The sequence below is a fragment of the Hydra viridissima genome, unplaced genomic scaffold, assembly GCF_058129835.1.
Source record: "Hydra viridissima isolate aposymbiotic clone 2 unplaced genomic scaffold, HvirCarnegie_v1 scaffold_14, whole genome shotgun sequence".
NCBI lineage: Eukaryota > Metazoa > Cnidaria > Hydrozoa > Anthoathecata > Hydridae > Hydra > Hydra viridissima.
In genome coordinates, this window is record NW_028324313.1 from 8,875,319 (window position 1) to 8,896,398 (window position 21,080).

A 21,080-nucleotide genomic window follows, 5' to 3' on the forward strand; every position below is an offset into this window, starting at 1 on the left:
GCTTGTTTCATCTTTTGAAGTGATTGTGATCGTTTTCGTAAAAGAATAATAGTTAAAAAATTATCAAATTTAAATTTGTAAAGCTTATATAACACAATTAGGCTTTTAAGAAGCATTATTTGTGTTATAATACCAGTTAAACATATTGTTAAAATGCAATGTTTTTTTTTGTCGCTAGCCGCCATCTTTAAAGTTATTATTTTACCGATAAAGAGGCCAGCCCTGCTAGAAAAAGCCAGGCTGACCTCGATATCATTTTTTATTTTTTTGGCAAAAAATTCATATAAACACTATTTTAAAACTGGTTCGTTTTCCGGGCTAGCTCGGCAAACGGGCTAGCCCTTGTCCATATAAACAGGCCCTTAAACGACGAATTTTGAAAACCCCATTTTGTATTTTAAGCAAAAAGGGAATCCTCTGCTCTTTTATGTAAAAACAAAAGACTGATGCCTAGGTTGCAGATTACAGCCTCCACAACCACAGATTATTAGCCATAACCATAAAGAGTGTATATTAAAATTACCCAACCAGCTCCAGTTTAAAAAATGCCATGATTTAAAAAGTAGATATAAATTAAATAGTTAGCATAAATTAAAAAACTGTCATACAACAGTTGTTAAAGATGAAAATGAAATGAAGTAAAAACAACAGCCGAAAGTATTAACAATACTTTAAACGCTCAAAAGATGGAAATTAATGATGTCAGCATAAATTTATTTTTAAAAACAGCATTCGATTATAAACAGAGCAAGTTTATTAAACATCTGAAGGATTAATAAAACCTTCAACTAATAACGGCTTTAAGCTTCTGTTTTTGATTAAGTCATCGAATTCGGATTTCCTATATTTGTCTATTGATCAATTATTTCCAGCATAATTTATAAAAGGTTTTTTCTGTAACGATAAGATCAAAAATTTGTCAAGAAGCAGCAACATCTGCAGCAACATCTGCAGTAACATTTGAAGCAACATCTGTAAAAACAAAAAAACGGCACCGCTTTTTAAATCCTTATTTACCCACTCTTAAAATGAGTCATCGTGAATAATTTTTTTTATCGAAATCCCAAAGACTTTTAATAATTGTTGTCTACTAAATCTATCAATAATCATTTACCTAATATCTTTCGCAAAATTTACTGCAAATATTGTCTTTTACATATAATCGAGCTGTTTGTTAATCGAGCCCTTCATTTGTTTTAAGGATGTTATTTGTATTAAATGAAAAGGTTTTTCAAAAAAAAGTTTGTTAGAAAGTTGTTAGAAAATAAAAAAAGCTTCTTGTCGATAGGCGGCATCCAAATGTTATCAAGGTATTTAAGTCAGCAGACAAAAACAAAAATCTATATTTAATTAATGAGTTTGTTACATGCAAGATGTTTATGGGTAAAGTTAAATACAATTTCCTTGTAATCTTATTTACAAGAAGAATATTTTTTGACAGGACGTAACACGATTTGGTTTCAGCTTGTCAAAGTTTATAAAACCTCTGCGAAAAATTTTAATTTTTGGTTTCGAGTTGTTGTCGTACTTTATTTCGAGCTGCGTAGGATGGTTTATTTGTTTGATTATGTTGAGAAAAGTGCAATCGACGGGAATAAATTTGAGAAGATTAAGACTGGTATGTTTGCAATAGGATAATGAATGTCAGTTATGCGATAAGATTATAAACGCGACTAAGAAATTGTCATTACAACAATTATAATTGATACTTCATCGAAAGTTGTAAAAGGTGTAAGAGTTTATTAATCGAAAGACGTAAATCACATGCTACAAAAGAGGTTGTCCCGAAGTATTACTTGTTAGGTAACACTTTTGTAGTACTTTTATTTATATATATTTACGTATATAAATATTTTCCGTATATGCATACATAATACTTTTTGCTTTTTGACTTGATGCTTATTAATAAAGAAGTAGAATGTAGTTTGTTGCAGTAGGGTCCAGTGCAGAAAATGTATTTGTTTACAGGAAGTTCTTCGCATTTCTTTTCTGAAAATGAAATAGATTTTATACTTGAGGTATTGTGTTTCAAGCCCGCCAGCTAATTCCTTGAGAACTGCCTGCTCTTCTCCGACAAATACCCTGTAGAAAGTTGTCCAAGAGTTTTCCTTCATAAAAAGCATCAGTTTAATATTTGGTAAACCTGCACTAGCAATACTTGATCTTAGCCAATAGGCAAAGAAGTGATTCATCGAGAATAGATTTATATTTAAATAAAATATAAAACTCAATGAACTTCTCATGAAATATTTTTGTTCAAAGTTAAATTTTGAAAAAAGTTTTATTTTGGATTCATAACTATTGCTTCATGGCGAAAAATCTTTTTTTTACTCCACCAAAAACTATACAATTAGTTGAAACGCTTTCCTGAAAAGACATTTAAATACTTTATTTTTACTTTACTGTCTGTCACCATCATGAGAGATCATCAATTTAATCTTCATCCGTGCATTCTTCATCTATATGTTTTTCATCCATCTACTCTTTACCTATTAATTCTCCATCTATACATTCTTAATAATTACTCATTCAATATTCTTAAAACTTAATTAATTTCTTTCTCTGGGAACTCAAGAAATTTGCACATTGGTACACAACAGTACGACTAGTTTAACGACTATAGGAGAAGAAGCTTTTATCCCAGGTGAAAACCAGTCCGATACTGAAAGTTATTTTAACTAAAGAGAGCACTTAAAACTAGTGTTACACTGATAAATTTTTTTTTTTTTTTTCACTTTTTGATTTTCTCTGATTCTAATTTTATCACATTTTATTTGTTCCTCACTTTTAAAAGTGAACTCATTGTATGAGCAAATTTTCTTAAATATTGTTAAATACTATAATAGATATAAATTATATAAAAAGTCTAAATTTGAAATTAAAGCCGTTTGTACGTAGATATAAATCATGACTTTTTGGCGTTAAGTGTCTCATTTCATTTGGAAAAATCAATTCAAGTCTTTCATTCATAACATACAGTTCTTTTTCGCCATACAAATAAATAGCCTTTTAATATTTATAAATATTTCGTTCGTTTTAAACAAATATTTACCTGTTTCTATATGCAAGTACTTACCTTTTGACCTTTTGATATACAAGTACTTGGTTGTTTTATTTTGTTTGATGTTTTGCAGATTTTTTTTTGAATTCATTAAAAAATTTTTCTTTCCAACTTTTTTAAACTTTATAACTATCATGATTTTAAATTGTTTTCATAAATATTTCAAAAATTGTAAGATGATTAAAAGTTGTTAATGATTTTAGGATTTACATGAAAAATTTTTCAACTCGCTGTTTACTGTTTTTGTTTTGAAAGCAACTCTTTCACTATTACTAAGCTACGAATTAACATAAGCTTGACTGGCTACTTCTTTTCTTTGGACATGCTTTTTCTTAGAGTCTACAACGGTTTAATATAATAGACACCCTGCAGCTTATTTTCATCGATTGCAGTATTAATTCTCCAAATGCGTTTATGTGCTTGTTTTTTACTACGTGATTATTAAAGTTCGAGTGCATCTCCCAAAATTTCTTAAGTTTCATGTTATTACTACTATTAGTAGTATTTTTAATTTAATTTTTCTTCTTATTATTAATTTCGCTGTTTTTGTTATTTATAATTTTTTTTAATATTTGTTGCTACGGCATTATAAACTAAAGCTGTTGATGAATGAACACCTCTTGAATAATCTGTTTGTTTTTCAATAACTAGGTCATATAGCTAATTCATTAATTAGTTATTCAGCTAATTGTTTAATTAGTTAGATTAATCAAAATAATTTTTTCACTTTCTCTTCTTGCTCTTAAGACGAAAAAAAAAAATCTGTTAAGATTTTTGAAAACATTTAAAACATGACAACTTCTCTATCATTCTCTTCCCTTTACTCTTGGAATGAAGCTCTTTTCAGTATGATAAGAATGGTATACAGTATAATGAGCAAGCAGACCTTAAAATTGGGTTGGTGATAGGTATAATATCTACATAAATCACACCTTTTAGTAATACCAAATTCAGCATCAACTCTGCGGCAGCTTAATAATTCTCTTGAATTTTCAGTTTTAGTTTAGTATTTCAGTTTTATTATAGTAAATGTCACAAGTTTTAAAGATTACTATTTACAATCAAAATTCTTTAAATTGTTCATGGTTTATAGGAACTTACTTTCTTATCTTTTAAAGGAAATGAAAGTTTAAGCGAAATTCCTGGACACACCTCCCTTGAAATACCTTTTCGAAAAGTTTCGTTTTTAAAACTTTGCGCATTAATAATTAAAGCCAGCAATACTCTCCAAATTTTGTGAAATCTAATGGTTTATATTTTTACTTTGTGAGAAAAATTTTTTGAGAAAAACTTTGCGAGAGCTCTCGAATTACTTCATCAACTTTAATGTTGATAGTTTGTTAGTTACTTTAACAAATTATCATTAACATTAATAACTATCATTAATTTGATCTAAAGTGTAGCACGTTTTCGTAAATTTTAGATTTTTAAAGCCCAAATAAAACTGCTTTACACTCAAAATATTTTTTGGATCCGAACACAAAATCTAACAGGTGGAACTCAGCATCGACCGATAAATTTGATGATCTAATTATATTTTTTGTTGTGAAATTTGTAGCTACAATTTTTTTTTTTTTTAATTTATTTTATTTTATTTTATTTTATTATTTTCAGCTATTGAGCAGCTGAAAGATAACATGTCCGAAAAATAAAAAACGAGTTATCGATAGTAATCTTCAAGGGTTGGTGCTTCGTTTACAATAGAAAAGGAGCAAACTCAACGTAAATAGAGTTTGCAATTGACAAAATAGTTTTTTATTAACCTTTATTTTTCTTTTGAAAAACTTTTAAAAAAGGGAAGAGTTCTTGAAACATCTTTTCCCCTCTGCAGTTAGCAATATCTTTTTCATTCATTGTTAAATATGGTTTATTGTTATGAAAAGTCGTGAAAAAGCGTGAAGTATCGTAAAATCTCGTGAAAAATTATGAAAAGTCGTGAAGTACCGTGAGTTCTTGAAAGTGTAGTTTGTAATGGAAAATATTACGAAACTGCTTACGATCATGAATCCTAATATTAGGCTTAAATTAAGGTTTAAGATTCAACACAATCTTTGTTGCGCACTTGTAACTACACTGACCAGCATCCAAAAGTAGTTGCTTTGAGTTGCTCATATACAACTTTTTACTGAAACTGAAATTTTAATTTAACTGCCCCCCCCCCCCCCCCCCCCCCCCCAAAATTTAAAAAAATTGGCTTTTATTTGAAGGATGATAAACAACACTTTTGATGTCGTAGAAAACTTTAAAAAAATCTTTTTTACTTATTTTATATCAATGGTGCCTGTGTTCAAAAATTTTCATGAAAACATAACTTTATTATGAAAAATAAGTTACACTTTCGGATTCAGCACCCTGTAATTATTTAAAAATAGCAGTTTTCAAACGCAGTTCAGTGTTGTTAGAAACAAAATTTATATGACAGCTACTTTTTTACAGCAGAGTTTTTCTTTTAAAAAGTTTCAGAAGATAAAAAAGATTTTGTACTAAAAAGTGAATATCATGAAAATGCTTAACTATGCATACTGCTTCTAAAGTTATTTATATTTAAGTATACTCAGCAGAAATTTGCGTTCGTTATTCACATAAACTCACTGAGAGGATCGCCAAGTGGATAGCTGATCATTCTTAAATAAAAATCAACATATAAAGATTTTGGACTTTGCTATTAATTTTATACCATTAGGATCTTCGGATCTCCAGGTATTTCGCTGGGAACGATTCATTATTTATGATCAAAATAAGATGATTTTATTTAAAATATTTCAAATTTTTGAATCCAAATTGAATCACTTTTTAGGTTTCATATTAAATTGAAATTTCAACAGCTAACATGCTGTAAGGATGGTTTTTTATAACGGTTTAAAAATATGGACTTTTTTGCATGTGAGAATTTTATTGAAACAGTTTTCAAAACTGTTTAAAGATGCTTTGTTGCCTTATAATATTCAAGAGTTTTTAAATTTACTGTTAAGCTTTTATTGTAAAAAAAAAAATTAAGACATTTTTTATTTTTCATTTTTTATCATAAAAAAGTTAACAGTTGACATATATGATATATATATATATATATATATATATATATATATATATATATATATATTATCGATGATATTTTTATATTATATGACGCAGCAATAACAAAAATGGTAAACAATATTTTTTGCTTGTAATTTTAGTTAACATCTGTTTAAATGTAAAAATATGTTTAGGAACAAAAACGTAACAAAAGTAAAAAGGAGAATATTAAACAGTTGAAAAAAAACCTCGCACGCTGTCAACATTTGAAGGTAAAGGCACTATACAAAATGGATTACATAGCATGGATAAAGACAATCTCGCTTATCCTAATAAACATTACTGCTTTATTGGGAAACTTTATGATGATTATGATTTGTATAAAGATTAAGAAGCTCAGAAAGCTGCAAAACGCTTTTATTTTCAATATGGCGATTGCTGATTTTCTTCAAGCACTATTAATCATGCCTACTGCATTCGTAGGTATTTATTTCTCAAAATGGGTATTCGGTTTCAAAGCTTGTCAAGTGTTTGCAGTAATGAAGCTAACCATCACTTTAACATCGGTTTTTTCCTTAGCAGGCATCAGCCTGCAGAGATATTTTTTTGTGGTAAAACGTACTTATCGCTTGAATACTAAAAAAAGTGCAGCATGTGGCATTATTTTCGTATGGAGCATTTCTCTTTTTTTATCGGTAACACCTTTTTTAAGCTGGGGTGAACTGGGATTTGAACCTGGGAAAGAGGTTTGCACGGTATTGTTTCATAAGGACCTATGGCATACATTAACTATTGCTTTGTTTGGCCTCATAATTAATATAATTATCATGATTACTTGCTACTGCCTTATTTTCCGAAAACTTCGTCATTTTCATCTCTCGCATCAAATAGTGGCCAACGACAGTTTTAGTACAACTATTAATGACAAAAGCTACAAAGAGGAAAACACGTTGGATTACAACAACGTCGACTGTGTTTCTAGTACTAATGGCTGTTCATTAAACAATAGCATATCCAAAGACGAAGAATACCAAGCACAAAATGTATATGAATATAGTTTTGAAAAGCAGCATCCTAGATCATTTTTAACGGTTAAAAATTGGGTGACTAAAAAGCTTCGTTCGCAAAGAAGTCTTTTGGTAGGCGTAAGCACCAAAGAGCTTCAACTTCTAAAGACTATAAGTATAGTTGTGGTAACATTTATATGTTGTTGGGCACCCTACTGTGTTTTCAACATAGCCAGAACTTTAAAGTTAGTTGACAATATAGACGCAGCAGACACAGTGACAATGTGGTTAGGGTTTTTAAATAGTGCGTTAAACCCTCTTATTTATGGTTTAATTAACCACCAGTTTAAACGCTCAATGGTGGATATTTTACGCTGCAGAAAGTAAATGAACCAAGAGCAAAATCGATTTATTGGATATTTGTTGAAAAAAAAAACATTTATTGCAACATTTTATCTATCTAGTTTATACCACCTAATATTATGGCATTTTGGTAAAAAAAAAAAAAAAGTTTAATGATTAATCTTTACACAGACGCTGTATATAAATTCACGCTGTATATAAATGCACGCTGTACATAAATGTGTATAGAAATATCAGCATATATCTCAGAAAAATGTTTATCATTTGACTATTATATGTTTATTACAAAAATTAAAAGGTAAAAAATATATATATCACTAAACAAAGTAATGGAAATCAAAGAATTTAATGGTCGCCCTGACTAAAATACGACTTTAGTTCTAATCCCCCTCACCTCTCCTCCTTCCTCCTTTTTATTAAAATAGAAGAAATACGAAGTCAAAGTAAGTTATATTACCAAAGAACAAGCTTTACAAACCAATCCAGTAATTTAAATTAAATCGAACATAAAATTGGTCATTATTTGTTATAATTCATTAAATAAAAAAACACAACAAAATAAACAAATGCCGGTTTAAATTATTATCTTATTAAACTGTTTACTTCTGACCATATTTTTTTGAAATGTTATTCACCCTTTATTTTTTTTTTCATCAAAATTTCTTAAATCACAATATCATTAATGATATTCATAACAAATCAGCTGTACAACGTCAAAACACAGTATCTGTATTTTTCATAATTGGATATGAAAATGATTTTGTAAAGTACGTTGGGCTGCCTCCTTAACTTCATACTTATCACTTGAAGCTTCATAGTATGAAATTTCAAGTGATAAGTATGAAGTTAAGTTGGCGGCCCAACGTAACTTACAAAACCATTTTCATATCCAATTATGAAAAATACAGATACTGTGTTTTGACGTTGTACAGCTGAAATGTTTGATTTGTTTGATTTCCAGTTTGTTTACCGGTTACCGGTTAATTTTGCTATATGTTTTATAAATATTAATGGTGTTGTTATGGTTACATCTTTTACAACTTTTTTTTTTTTTTTTCAATTTTTTCTTTTTCTTTTAATCTTCACTCCATTTTACTTTTTTTTTAACTCAAATTTCTTATTATCTTTGCTTCATTCTAATTTTTGTGAACTCACTATGACTCACATCACTATTTGTTGGTTTGCGTTGTATGTCGTGAATTGCTTTGTTTTATTTGATTGCATTTTGCATGAAGTCAGCTGTGGGCTGGGTGAGTAATGGTATAACTTATATTCCAGTGACGGATAAAAAAGTTTATATATATATCTTGATCAGTGCTTTGGCGCTTTTGACCAAGGAAAGTGCAGTCTGTACAGTCTGCACAGTTCTACTATGTGTAACATTTTTTTAAAAATGTCAGGAGAAATAAGAAAAAAAAAGAAAAAAAATAATAAAAGTAATAAAAGTAAAATAAAGGGACCAAATTAAAAAATCCTTGACGGGAAACTGTTTAAAAAAAGAGAAATTAATCACCCAGTAGGCTGCAAGACAGGGAGCAGAAGACCAGCACCTGTAATGTAGTGTACCTATGTAGTTTTGGTAGAAATAATCAAAAAGATATGTTTTTGCTCAATTTTTGTTCATACGATTCAAAATATAACTAGATAAGCTTTTGTTGATTAAGTTTATAACAGTAAGGATCACAGATTAACAATCATGTTTTTTCTCAACTGTTGAACTTGAAAGAATAACTGCCTGCGAGTCCGTTCTGTTGGTAACATTGGTAACAAATGAAGATGAATTCAATGTTTTGATTTTTTTGTTTATATTTCGCTTCTGCATAATTCATACCGGCAATTGCATAGGTTTTGTTGCAAACTTCTTTCTTTATAAAATTTTAACTAAAAGAGTTTTTTTTTGTTTTTGATTAAAAACAACAAATATTTAATAATCAAAAGAATCTTCAAAAAAACGCGTGATTTTTTGTGGATTTACATTGAAGTCAGAATCAAAGGTTTGCTGAAAATTCTTTTCCGATCAAAAATAGAGCAATCATTTATGATATTATGCAAAGAGACTTAAGCATTATCAGAAAGATGATAGCAAAGCGAAAAAAAGGCCTTAGAAGTATATCAAGTCAGGATAAAAGATCAAAAATATAGCAATCATTTGTTATTATGCAAAAATAAATTAAACTAAAAATGAAATAAATTAAACATAATCAGAAAGGTGATAGCAAAGCGAAAAAAAGTCTTTGAACTGATCGATGTTTTATAACGTGGTATTTCATATTCCAAGTTACAAAACGTGTTCATTACTTTTGTAAAGTTATAGCAGTGTTATAAATTATAACTAATTATCAATTTACAACTCTCTTGAGAAACATAATCGTCGCAATATAACTACCATTTAAATTTTATTGTATTAATCTACGTTTATTTAATATTTGATATCTATCTAATATTTGATAGATAAAACTTTTGAAGTTAAGAGGTGTTATTATTTTAATTTATCTATCAAATATAAAAAAAATTAAAAAATTAAAAAAAAAAAAAAGTAAAATTAATTTTTATGGAGAAAAAATCTGCGTCCTGAAAGATTTGACGCAAATCCAAATTCTTCAACATCAGATAAAGAATGGACTCACTGTTTTAAAACTCTCAAAAGTTTCTTTTTATCTTTAGAATCTGACGAAAAACTAAGAATATTAATAAACTTCGTATCACCAACTATTTATGAATGCATATCCGATTCACTATGTTTTGGAAATGCGAACGACGTTCTCAAATCGTTGTACGTTAAACCAAAAAACGAAATATTAACTCGGCATCAATTGGCAACACGTAAGCAACAAGCTGGCGAAACACTAGAGGAATTTGTGCAAGCTTTCCGAACTCTTGCAAAAGATTGCAACCTCAAAGCAGTAATAGCCGATGTTTATTGTGATGAGTCTATTAGGAATGCGTTTATCACTGGCTTAAACTCAAGCATAATACACCAAAGGCTACTGGAAAACACGATGCTCACACTAACATCGGCATTCGACCAAGCACGCTCATTAGAACTTGCTCAAAAGCACTCGGAACAGTACCAATCTAGCGTACCCCAAATCAATGGAATGCATAATGCAAGAAAGTACAATGATAATCAACTAACTTCACCGCCGTCCACAAAACTGTGTAATTTTTGTGGAAACAATCGCCATCCACGCAGTGCTTGTCTTGCTCAAGAGACTACATGTCACAAATTTTAAAAACGAGGACACTTTGAAAAAGTGTGTAAATTAAACAATTCATTAGCTATTACTAAATCCGATGGTATACTAGCAATGGTTAGTGCTGGGACAACTAATTGTCTTTCGAACGCAATTCGGAAAGTGGAAATAAATGGGTGGAACTTTTCTGCATTAACAGATACGGGAAGCTCGGACAACTTTATCAACAAATACATAGTAGATAATTACCAAATCCCATATACGAAAAGTAGCGGCAGCGTATCGATGCCATTATCATCGCTGAGTACAAAAACCCAAGGCTACTGTAGGGTAAATATGATTTTCCAAAACCAAAAGTATGCTAATATCACCTGGTCAATCTTACCTAACTTATGCGCTGATATTATCCTTGGTCAAGCTTTTATGAAACAGCATAGCAATATAACAATCCCTTTTGGAGGAATATTACCCCCTTTGTCAGTTTGTAGCGTAAAGAAATCGCAAATATCACCTGCAACATCATTTGCAAATCTTTCCAAAGGCTGTCGACCGATTTCAACTAAATACCGAAGATTCAGTCACGTTGATAAGCTGTTCATTCAGTCCGAAATTAGGAAATTATTAAAGGAAGAAATTATAAAACCAAGTAACTCACCTTGGAGGGCAAAAATTGTAATCACTACAAATGAATGACACAAAAAACGAATGTGTGTTGATTATTCCCAAACTACAAATAAGTTCACTTACCTCGATACCTATCCTATACCCAGAATAGAAGACCAAATTAACGAATTGTCCAAGTACCACTTTTTAAGTACTCTTGATCTTACTAGCGCCTATCATCAGATACCACTTCTAACAGAAGACAAGCCATATACAGCATTTGAAGCTGATGGCAAACTATATCAATTTACTCGGTTGCCATTCGGTCTAACAAATGCCGTTGCTGTTTTCCAACGGAAAATTGACGAATTTGTAATTGAGAACTCTTTAAAAAACACCTTCGCGTGTTTAGATAATATTTCGGTAGCAGGGATGACTTAAGCTGAACACGACTTTAGTTTAAAGAAATTATACGAAGCAGAGAAGGAAAACAAGCTTACTTTTAACAGTAGCAAAAGTGTAATTTTAGTTCAATAAATCTGTTTGGCTATATTGTATCTTATAATAGCACAAAGGCAGACCCAGAAAGATTGCAACCCCTACTTAATTTATCTTTACCTCTAAATGGTAAAGCTTTACAAAGAACTGTAGGACTCTTCCCCTACTACTCAATGTTTATCCGTAACTATTCTGAAAAAATTCGTCCATTGTTACAGTGTCTAACATTCCCACTCAACCAGCAAGCCACAGACTCTTTTAAACTACTAAAGAACGATATTGCAAATGCTGTTGTAAAAACAATTGAGGAAACGATCTCATTTGTTGTCGAAACGGATACCTCTGATTTTTCGTTGGCTGCAACATTAAACTAAAATGGTCAGCCAATGGCCTTCTTCTCGAAATCTCAAAACCAACATGAAACGCACCAACCGGCATGAAAAAGAAGCATACGCGATTGTAGAAGTTCTTCGGAAGTGGATACATTACTTAACCGGACGTCATTTTACCTTAGTAACCGACCAACAAGCTGTTCCGTATATGTTCAATCAGAACCATCGAGGCAAAATTATAAACGATAAAATTATGCGATGGCGTACTGAACTTGGTTGCTACAGCTACGACATACGGTATCGACCAGGTAAGTATAACCAAGCAGCTGATTGTTTAACAGGTTCCTCATGCTCCGCTTTACTGACTCAAAAATGATCAAAAAATGAAAGCTCACTTTGTTCGTATGTAAGCAACAATAAAGTAAAATTAGAAGAGCTTTATGATGATCTCTGCCACCCAGGCATTACAAGAATGAATCATTTTGTCCACAGTCAAAACTTACCATACTCCATAGAAGAGATTAAAAGTGTTGTAAACCAGTGCATTACCTGCTGCGAACTGAAACCTCGATTCTACAAACCACTCAGTACTTATCTTATAAAAGCAACCCAACCATCGAGCGCCTTAACATAGATTTTAAAGGCCCACTTCCAACATCAACTAAAAATCGTTACACCTTTACAATTATTGATGAATACTCACGATTCCCATTTGCTTTCGCTTAACCTGGTACTTCTTCCTCGTCGGTAATAAAGTGTTTTAAGAATCAATTCTCTTTATTTGGCTTTCCTGCTTATGTTCATTCTGACAGAGGCAGCTCTCTAACGTCAGAGAAACTAAGTACTTTCCTTCATACTCGAGGCGTTGCAACGAGCAGAACGACACCTTACAATCCTAGAGGAAACGGAGAAGTAGAGCGCTTTAACGAAATAATATGGAAATCAATAATATTAGCCCTCAAATCGAAAAATCTACCAGTCGAAAACTGGGAAATTGTGTTACAAGATGCCTTACATTCAATACGTTCTTTACTCTGTACTGCAATAAATGCAACACCACAGGAAAGGTTCAGCAATTTTCCACGGAGATCTACAAACGGACAATCTATCCCAACTTGGTTGCTAGAACAAGGGAAAGTATTTGTAAAGAAGCACTTTCAATCTAGTAAATACGATCCCCTAGTAGAAGAAGCCAATCTAATAGAAGCAGAACCAAATATCAAAACGAACGAGAATCTACTGTATCAATTAGAGATTTAGCACCATTAGAAGGAGATAAAAAAAACCCTCATCCTAATCCTGAAAATGCTGACAAAAAGGATTCCATTCACTCAGAGCATACCCCAAAACTAAATAAACCACTAATTGCAGACCGAGAAAACTTGCTTTATACGGTATCTAAAATGGAACTCATCCAGAAGTACAACCTAGCCCTTTTCCCAGACGTTCTCAACGAAACCGGAAAGCGCCCCAATAGTTTGGATTTGAGGACAATTTATTTTGTTGATTGGAAGAATTTTATAAATTATAACTAATCATCAATTTACAACTCTTTTTAGAAACATTATAATCGTCGCATTATAACTACCATTTAACTTTTATTGTATTAATCTACGTCATTTGATAGATAAAACCTTTGGAACTAAGAGGTGCTAATATTTCAAGCAGCGATAAAAATTTCTTTGCGTACCAAATTTGTAATCGTTGATTAAAAGAATTTTTTGTTCTATATTAGAAAACTACACTAGAATTACACTGACCAGACACTTAATTGAATTCCAAAAGTCAACTTTAAAAGGAACAGTAATACCAGGCTAGAAGTTAAAGAATTAGCCTGGATTGAAATAACTGATTTAGAGGAATTAACTAATCCACTCAGAAATGATAAAGGTTTAAACGAAAAATGATAAAGGCTTGAACTACACGAAGATATTTTATCCACTGAGAAGTGTGAACTTTAAAACGAATATTAATAGAGGTTAGAAACTTGATTAATAGACTAAATTTACACCGTTCGATTACTTTATCCACTAAGAAATATTAACTTGAGAACAGACATAGGCCAGAATTTGGAGAAACAGCCTAGAAAAACACCTAGCAGATACTTAATCCAATTAGAAACGTCAACATTCTAAAGAATAGTGATACTGGGCTGGAACTGTTAGATGAACACTAGATTAGAGCATGGAGAAATTCGATTTTTAAGAACTGACACTGGGCTATAACTTTAAAACGAATATTGAGACTTGGCTAGAAGTTTTAGAATGGAAAGGAATCATACTGAGCAGAAATTATTGCAATTAGAAATTTCAATTTAACATTGACACTAGCTTTAACATTGACCCTAGCTTAGAGCTAAGAGAATTAGGCTAGAAATACACTGAGTAGAAACAAAATCCAATTAGAAATGACAACTTTAAAATGAATAGAGACACTGGGGTAGAAATTTTTAAAAGCTAGGCTAGAATTAAACCGAGGAATTATCTTATCCATTCCTTAACTCAATCGATCGTTAACTCAAGACAAGGAGTTGGAATTTTAGGCTAGAAATACACCGAGCTGTAACTTAATGCAATGCCAATTTATATATATTGGGTTGAGGAATAATTCATGAGCGTTTTTTTCAAATTTAAAAATGCACGCAGAAATAAAATGCATTGGCAAAATGTTTTATGTTGTTTGAAAGAGAATGTTTTGCTCTACAAGATAGTGTGTTTTGATTTGTTAGTTTTTTTATTTTTGTGTATTTTCAGATCATTAAAATGGAATGTCAAGTGGACAAAACTGAGCATTTTCGACACCATTTGCTTTTTGCATTTAATCGAGGTGTTAAGGCCGCCGAAGCTGCTCGTGAGATTTGTGCTGTGTATGGAGAAGGAGCAATGCCTAAAAGTACCGCCCGCCGTTGGTTTTCGCGCTTCAAAAATGGGAATTTTGACCTCAAGGACGGATCACACACCGGTCGACCAATTGAGTTCGACGAAGAGCGATTGAATCAACTTCTTCACGAAAATCCACGTCAAACGACCAGAGAATTGGCGGAGCAGATGGATTGTGATCAAAAAACTGTGGTAAACCACCTTCACTCAATGGGCAAGGTTCAGAAACTCGGCGCTTGGGTGCCACACACTTTGAGCGAAAACAACAAAAATCAACGTTCCACAATCGCCACCGGTTTGCTCGCTCGTCATCGCTCAACACATGGTCACAAACAGCGTTTTCTTTACCGTATTGTCACTGGCGATGAAAAATGGTGCCTTTACGTCAATATGAAGCAGCGAAAAGAATGGCTCAGCCCCAAAAAACAAGCGACTCCGCGAGCCAAAAAAGACCTTCTTCCTCGAAAGATCATGTTGTGTGTATGGTGGGATTGGGAAGGCATAATTCATTACGAACTGCTTGAGCGCAACCAAACAGTCAATGCGGAGCTCTACGTTCAACAACTGCACCGACTCAACGAAGCAATTCAGCAAAAAAGACCAAATAGGCAAAATGGCGTTCTTCTGCAACACGACAACGCCCGTCCTCACATCGCCAATATGACCAAAGCCGCGATTCAAGAACTCGAATGGGAAGTGCTGCCTCATCCTTCATACTCTCCAGACTTGGTGCCGTCAGATTTTCATCTGTTTCGATCGCTTTCGAACGCTTTGCGCGGTGTATCGTTCAATAATGACGTGGAATTGAGGGCTTGGTTGGACGAATTCTTTGAGTCAAGACCGGGAGATTTCTATCGCCGAGGCATCGAAAAACTTATTGAACGATGGGAGGAAGTCGTAAACAACAACGGAGAGTATATTATTGATTAAATCGTTGTAGTTTTTTTGTTTAAAATAAATTTGAAAAAAACGCTCATGAATTATTCCTCAGCCCAATATGTTTTTAGTATTAGTATTAATAGGAATATAATTATATTACATATATAAAATTGTTGAACCTGGGATATAAGATAATAAAAGTTTTTAGGGATAACATGTATTACTTACATCTATTAGGTAATATTATATGAGAATGGGCTATATAACGATCTGGTACATATGCATCATTTAGGCGTAAAAACTTTTTTCAACTACATGAGTCCTTAATTTCTTCATCTTCATGAGCCTTTGGTTTGCTTTTTCATTTTGAGCAAGAAATTTAAACCTTCAAATAATTGTCATTTCTTTGAGTATTTAAGTTAATTTATAATAAGTTAAAAAGAGGCTTTTTTAAACTTTATAGCTATCATGATTTTAAATTGTTTTCATAAATATTTCAAAAATTATAAGATGATTAAGTCGTTATTGATTTTAGGATTTACATGAAAAATTTTTCAACTCGCTGTTTACTGTTTTTGTTTTGAAAACAACTCTTTCACTATTACTAAGCTACGAATTAACATAAGCTTGACTGGCTACTTCTTTCCTTTTTCTAAAAGTACATAACTATGCTACATAATAGGCACCCTGTAATTTCTTTTCACTGATTGAAGCATTAATTCTTTCAATGTGTTTTACTTGTTTACCTCGTTGTTGACTTCGAGGTTATTGAACCATTTCCTAAGCTTCTTAAGTTATTATTATAATTATCATCATTAGTTTAATTTCTCTTATTCTTATTACTTTGTTGTTTTTGTTATTTTTATTATTTGCATAATCAAAAAGTTCGTATAATTCGTGTTTTAACATTCTTTTTATAGATATTCTTAACATTAACTTATGTACATATATGCTTAATAAAATAGATATTTTTAAATTTAGATCATTTAAATAATTAAAGCTATAATGCAAATTAACAAAGTTTGTATTAGATTGTTAATTAAGACTTGTCGTCGTAATCAGAAGTCTCCATCTGATGCTCACAAATTCATAACTACTGTCTGGGGTGAGGATGCAACTTCCATTCAAACAGTATGCAAGTACTATCAAAAGTATTCTGCATCAAACATAAGTGATTATAGTCAGTTTTCAGATGAATTGAGGTCAGGTAGACCCAGTACCTCAACAACTATAGACAACATTGAGATTATTCAACAACTGCTTGATGAAGACAAATTTTTAACAATAGAGCAAATTTGTGATGTCGTAAACATTTCTTTTGGTTCAGTTTATTCAATAATCACCGAAAAATTGATGAAAAGATCAATTTGTTCACAATGGATTCCATATGGCCTCACCCAAGCAAATCAACAAAATCGGGTTGAACTTGCGCATAAATTTCTGACCATCCTACGAGATGAACTGAATGTTGAACAACGTCTAATTGTTGTGGATGAGAAGTGGATTTACCACAGATCGATCGGGTGCAAACGCAGTAATCGCGCTTGGATTTCAAAGGGTGAAGAAGCTCCGAAACGTATCAGGAGATCGCAATTTGATGCAAAAAGTATGGCAATTTGCGCTATCTCATTTGATGGCAAGGCCTATGTTGAGGTACTTCCAAATGAACAATTGGTCAATTCAGAAATGTACATGCTTTTCCTATCAAATATGCATTCTAATTTTGTCAACAAAGGCATGAAAGGAGTAACATGGAACACAATCCTCCTTCAGTACGATAATGCCAGACCACATGTGTCTGCTGCAGAGACTTTCTTGCTGAGAAAAAAGTCATCCGTGTCATTCAACCACCATATAGCCCTGACTTTAACTTGTTGGACAGATATGCTTTCTCTTCATTTGAATTTTATCGCAAGGATTTGGATTTTCAGACAATAGAAGAGGTTCAAGAAGCCATGGAGACAAGCTTAAGTTTGTAAGTTTTATTTACATGATCATATGCCGTTGCATATGATCATGTAAATAAAACTTATTCACATGATCATACGCAACGGCAACTTGAAAAACTGAAAACAGATTTAAATGAGATTATTTTGAAGCATGGTGCCTACATATGATCCACTCTTAATTTAATTGTTCTATGCTTATTCTTTGTTATAAAAAAAATTGATTATATGAACTTTTTGATTGACCCTAGAATTACTGTTGTTATTATTGTTATTATCATTATTTTGTTATAAAACCTTCACCCGTAGGAAATTTTACTTAAAAACTAACCGTTTTAAATTTGTTGCTATGGCATTACATACTGAAGCTGTTGATAAATGTCTTTTTTTTTTTTAAATAATTAGAATATTCAATTAATTGTTTAATTAGTTAGATTAATAAAAATTTCTCTCACTTTTTCTACAGGCTCTAGAGGCAAAAAAAAAAAAGTATTTTTTGAAAATATTTAAAATATGACAACTTCTAAATCATTCTCTTACCTTTTCTTAAGAATGAAGCTATTTTGGTGTGATTAGAGTCGTATACGGTACCATGAGCAACCAAACCTTGATAATACCAAATTCTGCATCAACTCTGCGGTAGCATAATAATTCACGGGAATTTTCAGTTTTAATTTAATATTTATAGGTCGAAGCATTTTAAAGGTCACTTTTTAATACCTCAGTCGCAAATATTCCAACTTTACGTGATCTTAATAAATTTGATTTGTTTTTAATTTTAAAAAAGCATTTTGTGAAAGCTCACAATTTTTTTTGCGTTCTTATAAAATTCGCTATAAGTTTACAATAGAAAATGAACAAAACCAAGGAAAATAGAGTTTGCAACTGACAAAATGGTTTCTTGAAACATGTTTCCATTTTGATGTAAGCAATTCGCTTTCATTTATAAATTTATTAAATATGGTTTAATGTCATGAAAAGTTGTGAAAAAGCGCGAAAATTGGTAAAAAACACGTGAAAAATTGTGAAAGTTTGTAAAGTACCGTGAATTCGTATCAATATTGAGAAATGGTTGACGATCATGAATTCCAACTTTAGACTTACTAAAATCACGGTTCACGATTTTGCACAATCATTGTGGCGCATGACCTTACTTGTAATTACACTGAATTGCAGTTGGTTTAAGTTGCTCTTTTATACAATTTTTCACTGAAACTGAAACTTTCATTTAATTGCCCCCAAAATTTATAAAGATTTTTTCTGAATAATAATAAATTAACAACATATTTGAATTCATAGAAAAATTTTAAACAACTGTTTTTATTTATTGGTATTTAATATTGTGTCATTTTTCAAAAGTTTTTATGAAAGCATTTCTTTATTATTAAAAATAGGTTGAATTCTCGGATTCAGCTCCCCGTAATTGTTTAAAAATAGTTCACAAGCGCAAAATGAAAACCAGTTTTCAAACGCAGTTCAGTGTAATTAAAAAAAACTGATACAGTGGCTACTTTTTTACAGTGGAGTTTTTCTGTTGAGAGTATAAGAGATAAAGAAGATTTTTGTACTATGCGAACTGCTTCTAAAGTTGTACATATTTAAGCAAACTGAGCAGAAAGTTATATTTGCCATTCAAATAAACTTAGAGAGGATTGCTAATCGTACTAAAAAATCAAAATCAATATGCATGAAGATTTTGGATCTTTCAATCAATTTTTTACCTATACGATCTTCAGATCTCAAGGAATTTCACTGGGAACGATTGATTATTTATGATCAAATTCATTATTTATAATCAAAAGATGAAACTTTAAGTTACCCTTTTTTAATAGTTTCATCAAAGGGTTGGCACTTTTACTTACTTTTTTTTACTTAATTAAGTAAGCCTTTATGAAAAAGTAAATTGTTAAAAAGTAAATTGCGTATATAATTGTAAACGTTCAAAAAAAAATTTAATTTTCTTTTAAAAGTAATTTACTCTTAGAAAACAAATTCTTTTTTGTAAAGAAAGGTGAATTTACTTTCAAATGTAAGTTATGTAAAAGTAGAATATATAAAAAAGTAAATTACTTTTACATTTAAAGGCTAATTATTTTTTCAAAGTTGCATTACATAATATAATTTTACCTCAAAATGTAACTTACTTTTACATTTAAAAAGAATTTATTTTTAAAAAAATTATATTACTGTAACTGTAAAAAAAAAAAGCATTTTAAAATACATTATTAAAAAGTTACATGCTATCAAATGTAAATAAACCTTACTTATATAATTAGTTTTCATAAGTAGACGTGTTATTTTATAACTAAAGTCAAATGGCTATTAAAAGTAAATTATATAAAATCACTTTTGATTACAAATGTTGAAGCAAATGTTGAAGCGAGACGTCGATCTGGTGGCAATATTATATATTCAGGTATGTTTGTAAATTTTATTTAAATATTAAGATGAACTTGCCAATGGAAACAAAAAGGCCAAAGAAAATAAATGGCCAAGAATAAATACTAGCTGTACAGTCATGTATTTGTATCAGTCTTTAATTTGCGTTGATACATGAAATACATTTTTATTAACTATTGTTTGTAGTGTAGGTTTGAACTCTGATACCGACGATGATCAAGTTATAAAATCAGTCCGTAAAATAAAAGCATTGCCTATTAAGACCCTATTTTCATTCGTTGCTAACATTAATAAGTATGTTTGTTTAATGTGCCAGGAAAATGGAAACCTTGCATGTGGGCCTGACCCAAATCTGCGAAAACATATTTTTCACGTTCATAAAAAATCTGAGTACCTTTACAATTCTCAAAAAAAATTACTTGTTAAAGATAAATTAGTTGGGATGCAGAACAAAGATGAAATAGATGAAGCCATAATATATTGCATTAATCAAGATGGCCGTCCTTTTAACAATTGTCATAAACCTAGTACGCAACGCTTTCTAAACATTCTTACTCCACCCTACAAGCCGCCTCATCGAAAGACAATAGCAAAGCGATTGAGAAAGTAGTACTAGCAATACAAGAACGATCTTAGAGCTAAACTTAAGTCAGTTACCCATATTGCCCTAGCAAACGCTTTGTGGAAGAATAGGGTTGGATCTTATTGGCTTTGCATAACAGCGCAGTTTTTAACAAAAAAGTTTAAATACAAATCAAATATAGTTTGCTTTCGTAGATTTTACGGAAGACAATCAAGTAGTAGACTAACATCATTCGTGTAAATAGAAATTACTAAACTTGAAATTGACACTAAATTTGTTTCTATAACAACAGAGAACGCTGAAGACTTTAAAAAGGCGAT

The 21,080-nt window shown here is 31.2% G+C and overlaps 2 protein-coding genes across 2 annotated transcripts; both read left to right on the forward strand.

Annotated features, from left to right (window-relative positions):
* The first annotated feature begins 1,218 nt into the window (after positions 1-1,218).
* On the forward strand, positions 1,219-7,700 carry LOC145181985 (5-hydroxytryptamine receptor 1E-like). Its single transcript, XM_090072152.1, has 2 exons — positions 1,219-1,803; positions 6,271-7,700. Exon 2 carries the CDS (start codon positions 6,367-6,369, stop codon positions 7,468-7,470), a length of 1,104 nt encoding a protein of 367 aa, XP_089928278.1. The 5' UTR covers positions 1,219-1,803; positions 6,271-6,366; the 3' UTR covers positions 7,471-7,700.
* Positions 7,701-9,522: 1,822 nt separating this feature from the next.
* Positions 9,523-10,679, forward strand: LOC149879174 (uncharacterized). The gene is made up of 2 exons (XM_090071291.1): positions 9,523-9,553; positions 10,111-10,679. The coding sequence occupies exons 1-2, from the start codon at positions 9,523-9,525 to the stop codon at positions 10,677-10,679; spliced, it is 600 nt and encodes a 199-aa protein (XP_089927417.1).
* Positions 10,680-21,080: the final 10,401 nt, after the last annotated feature.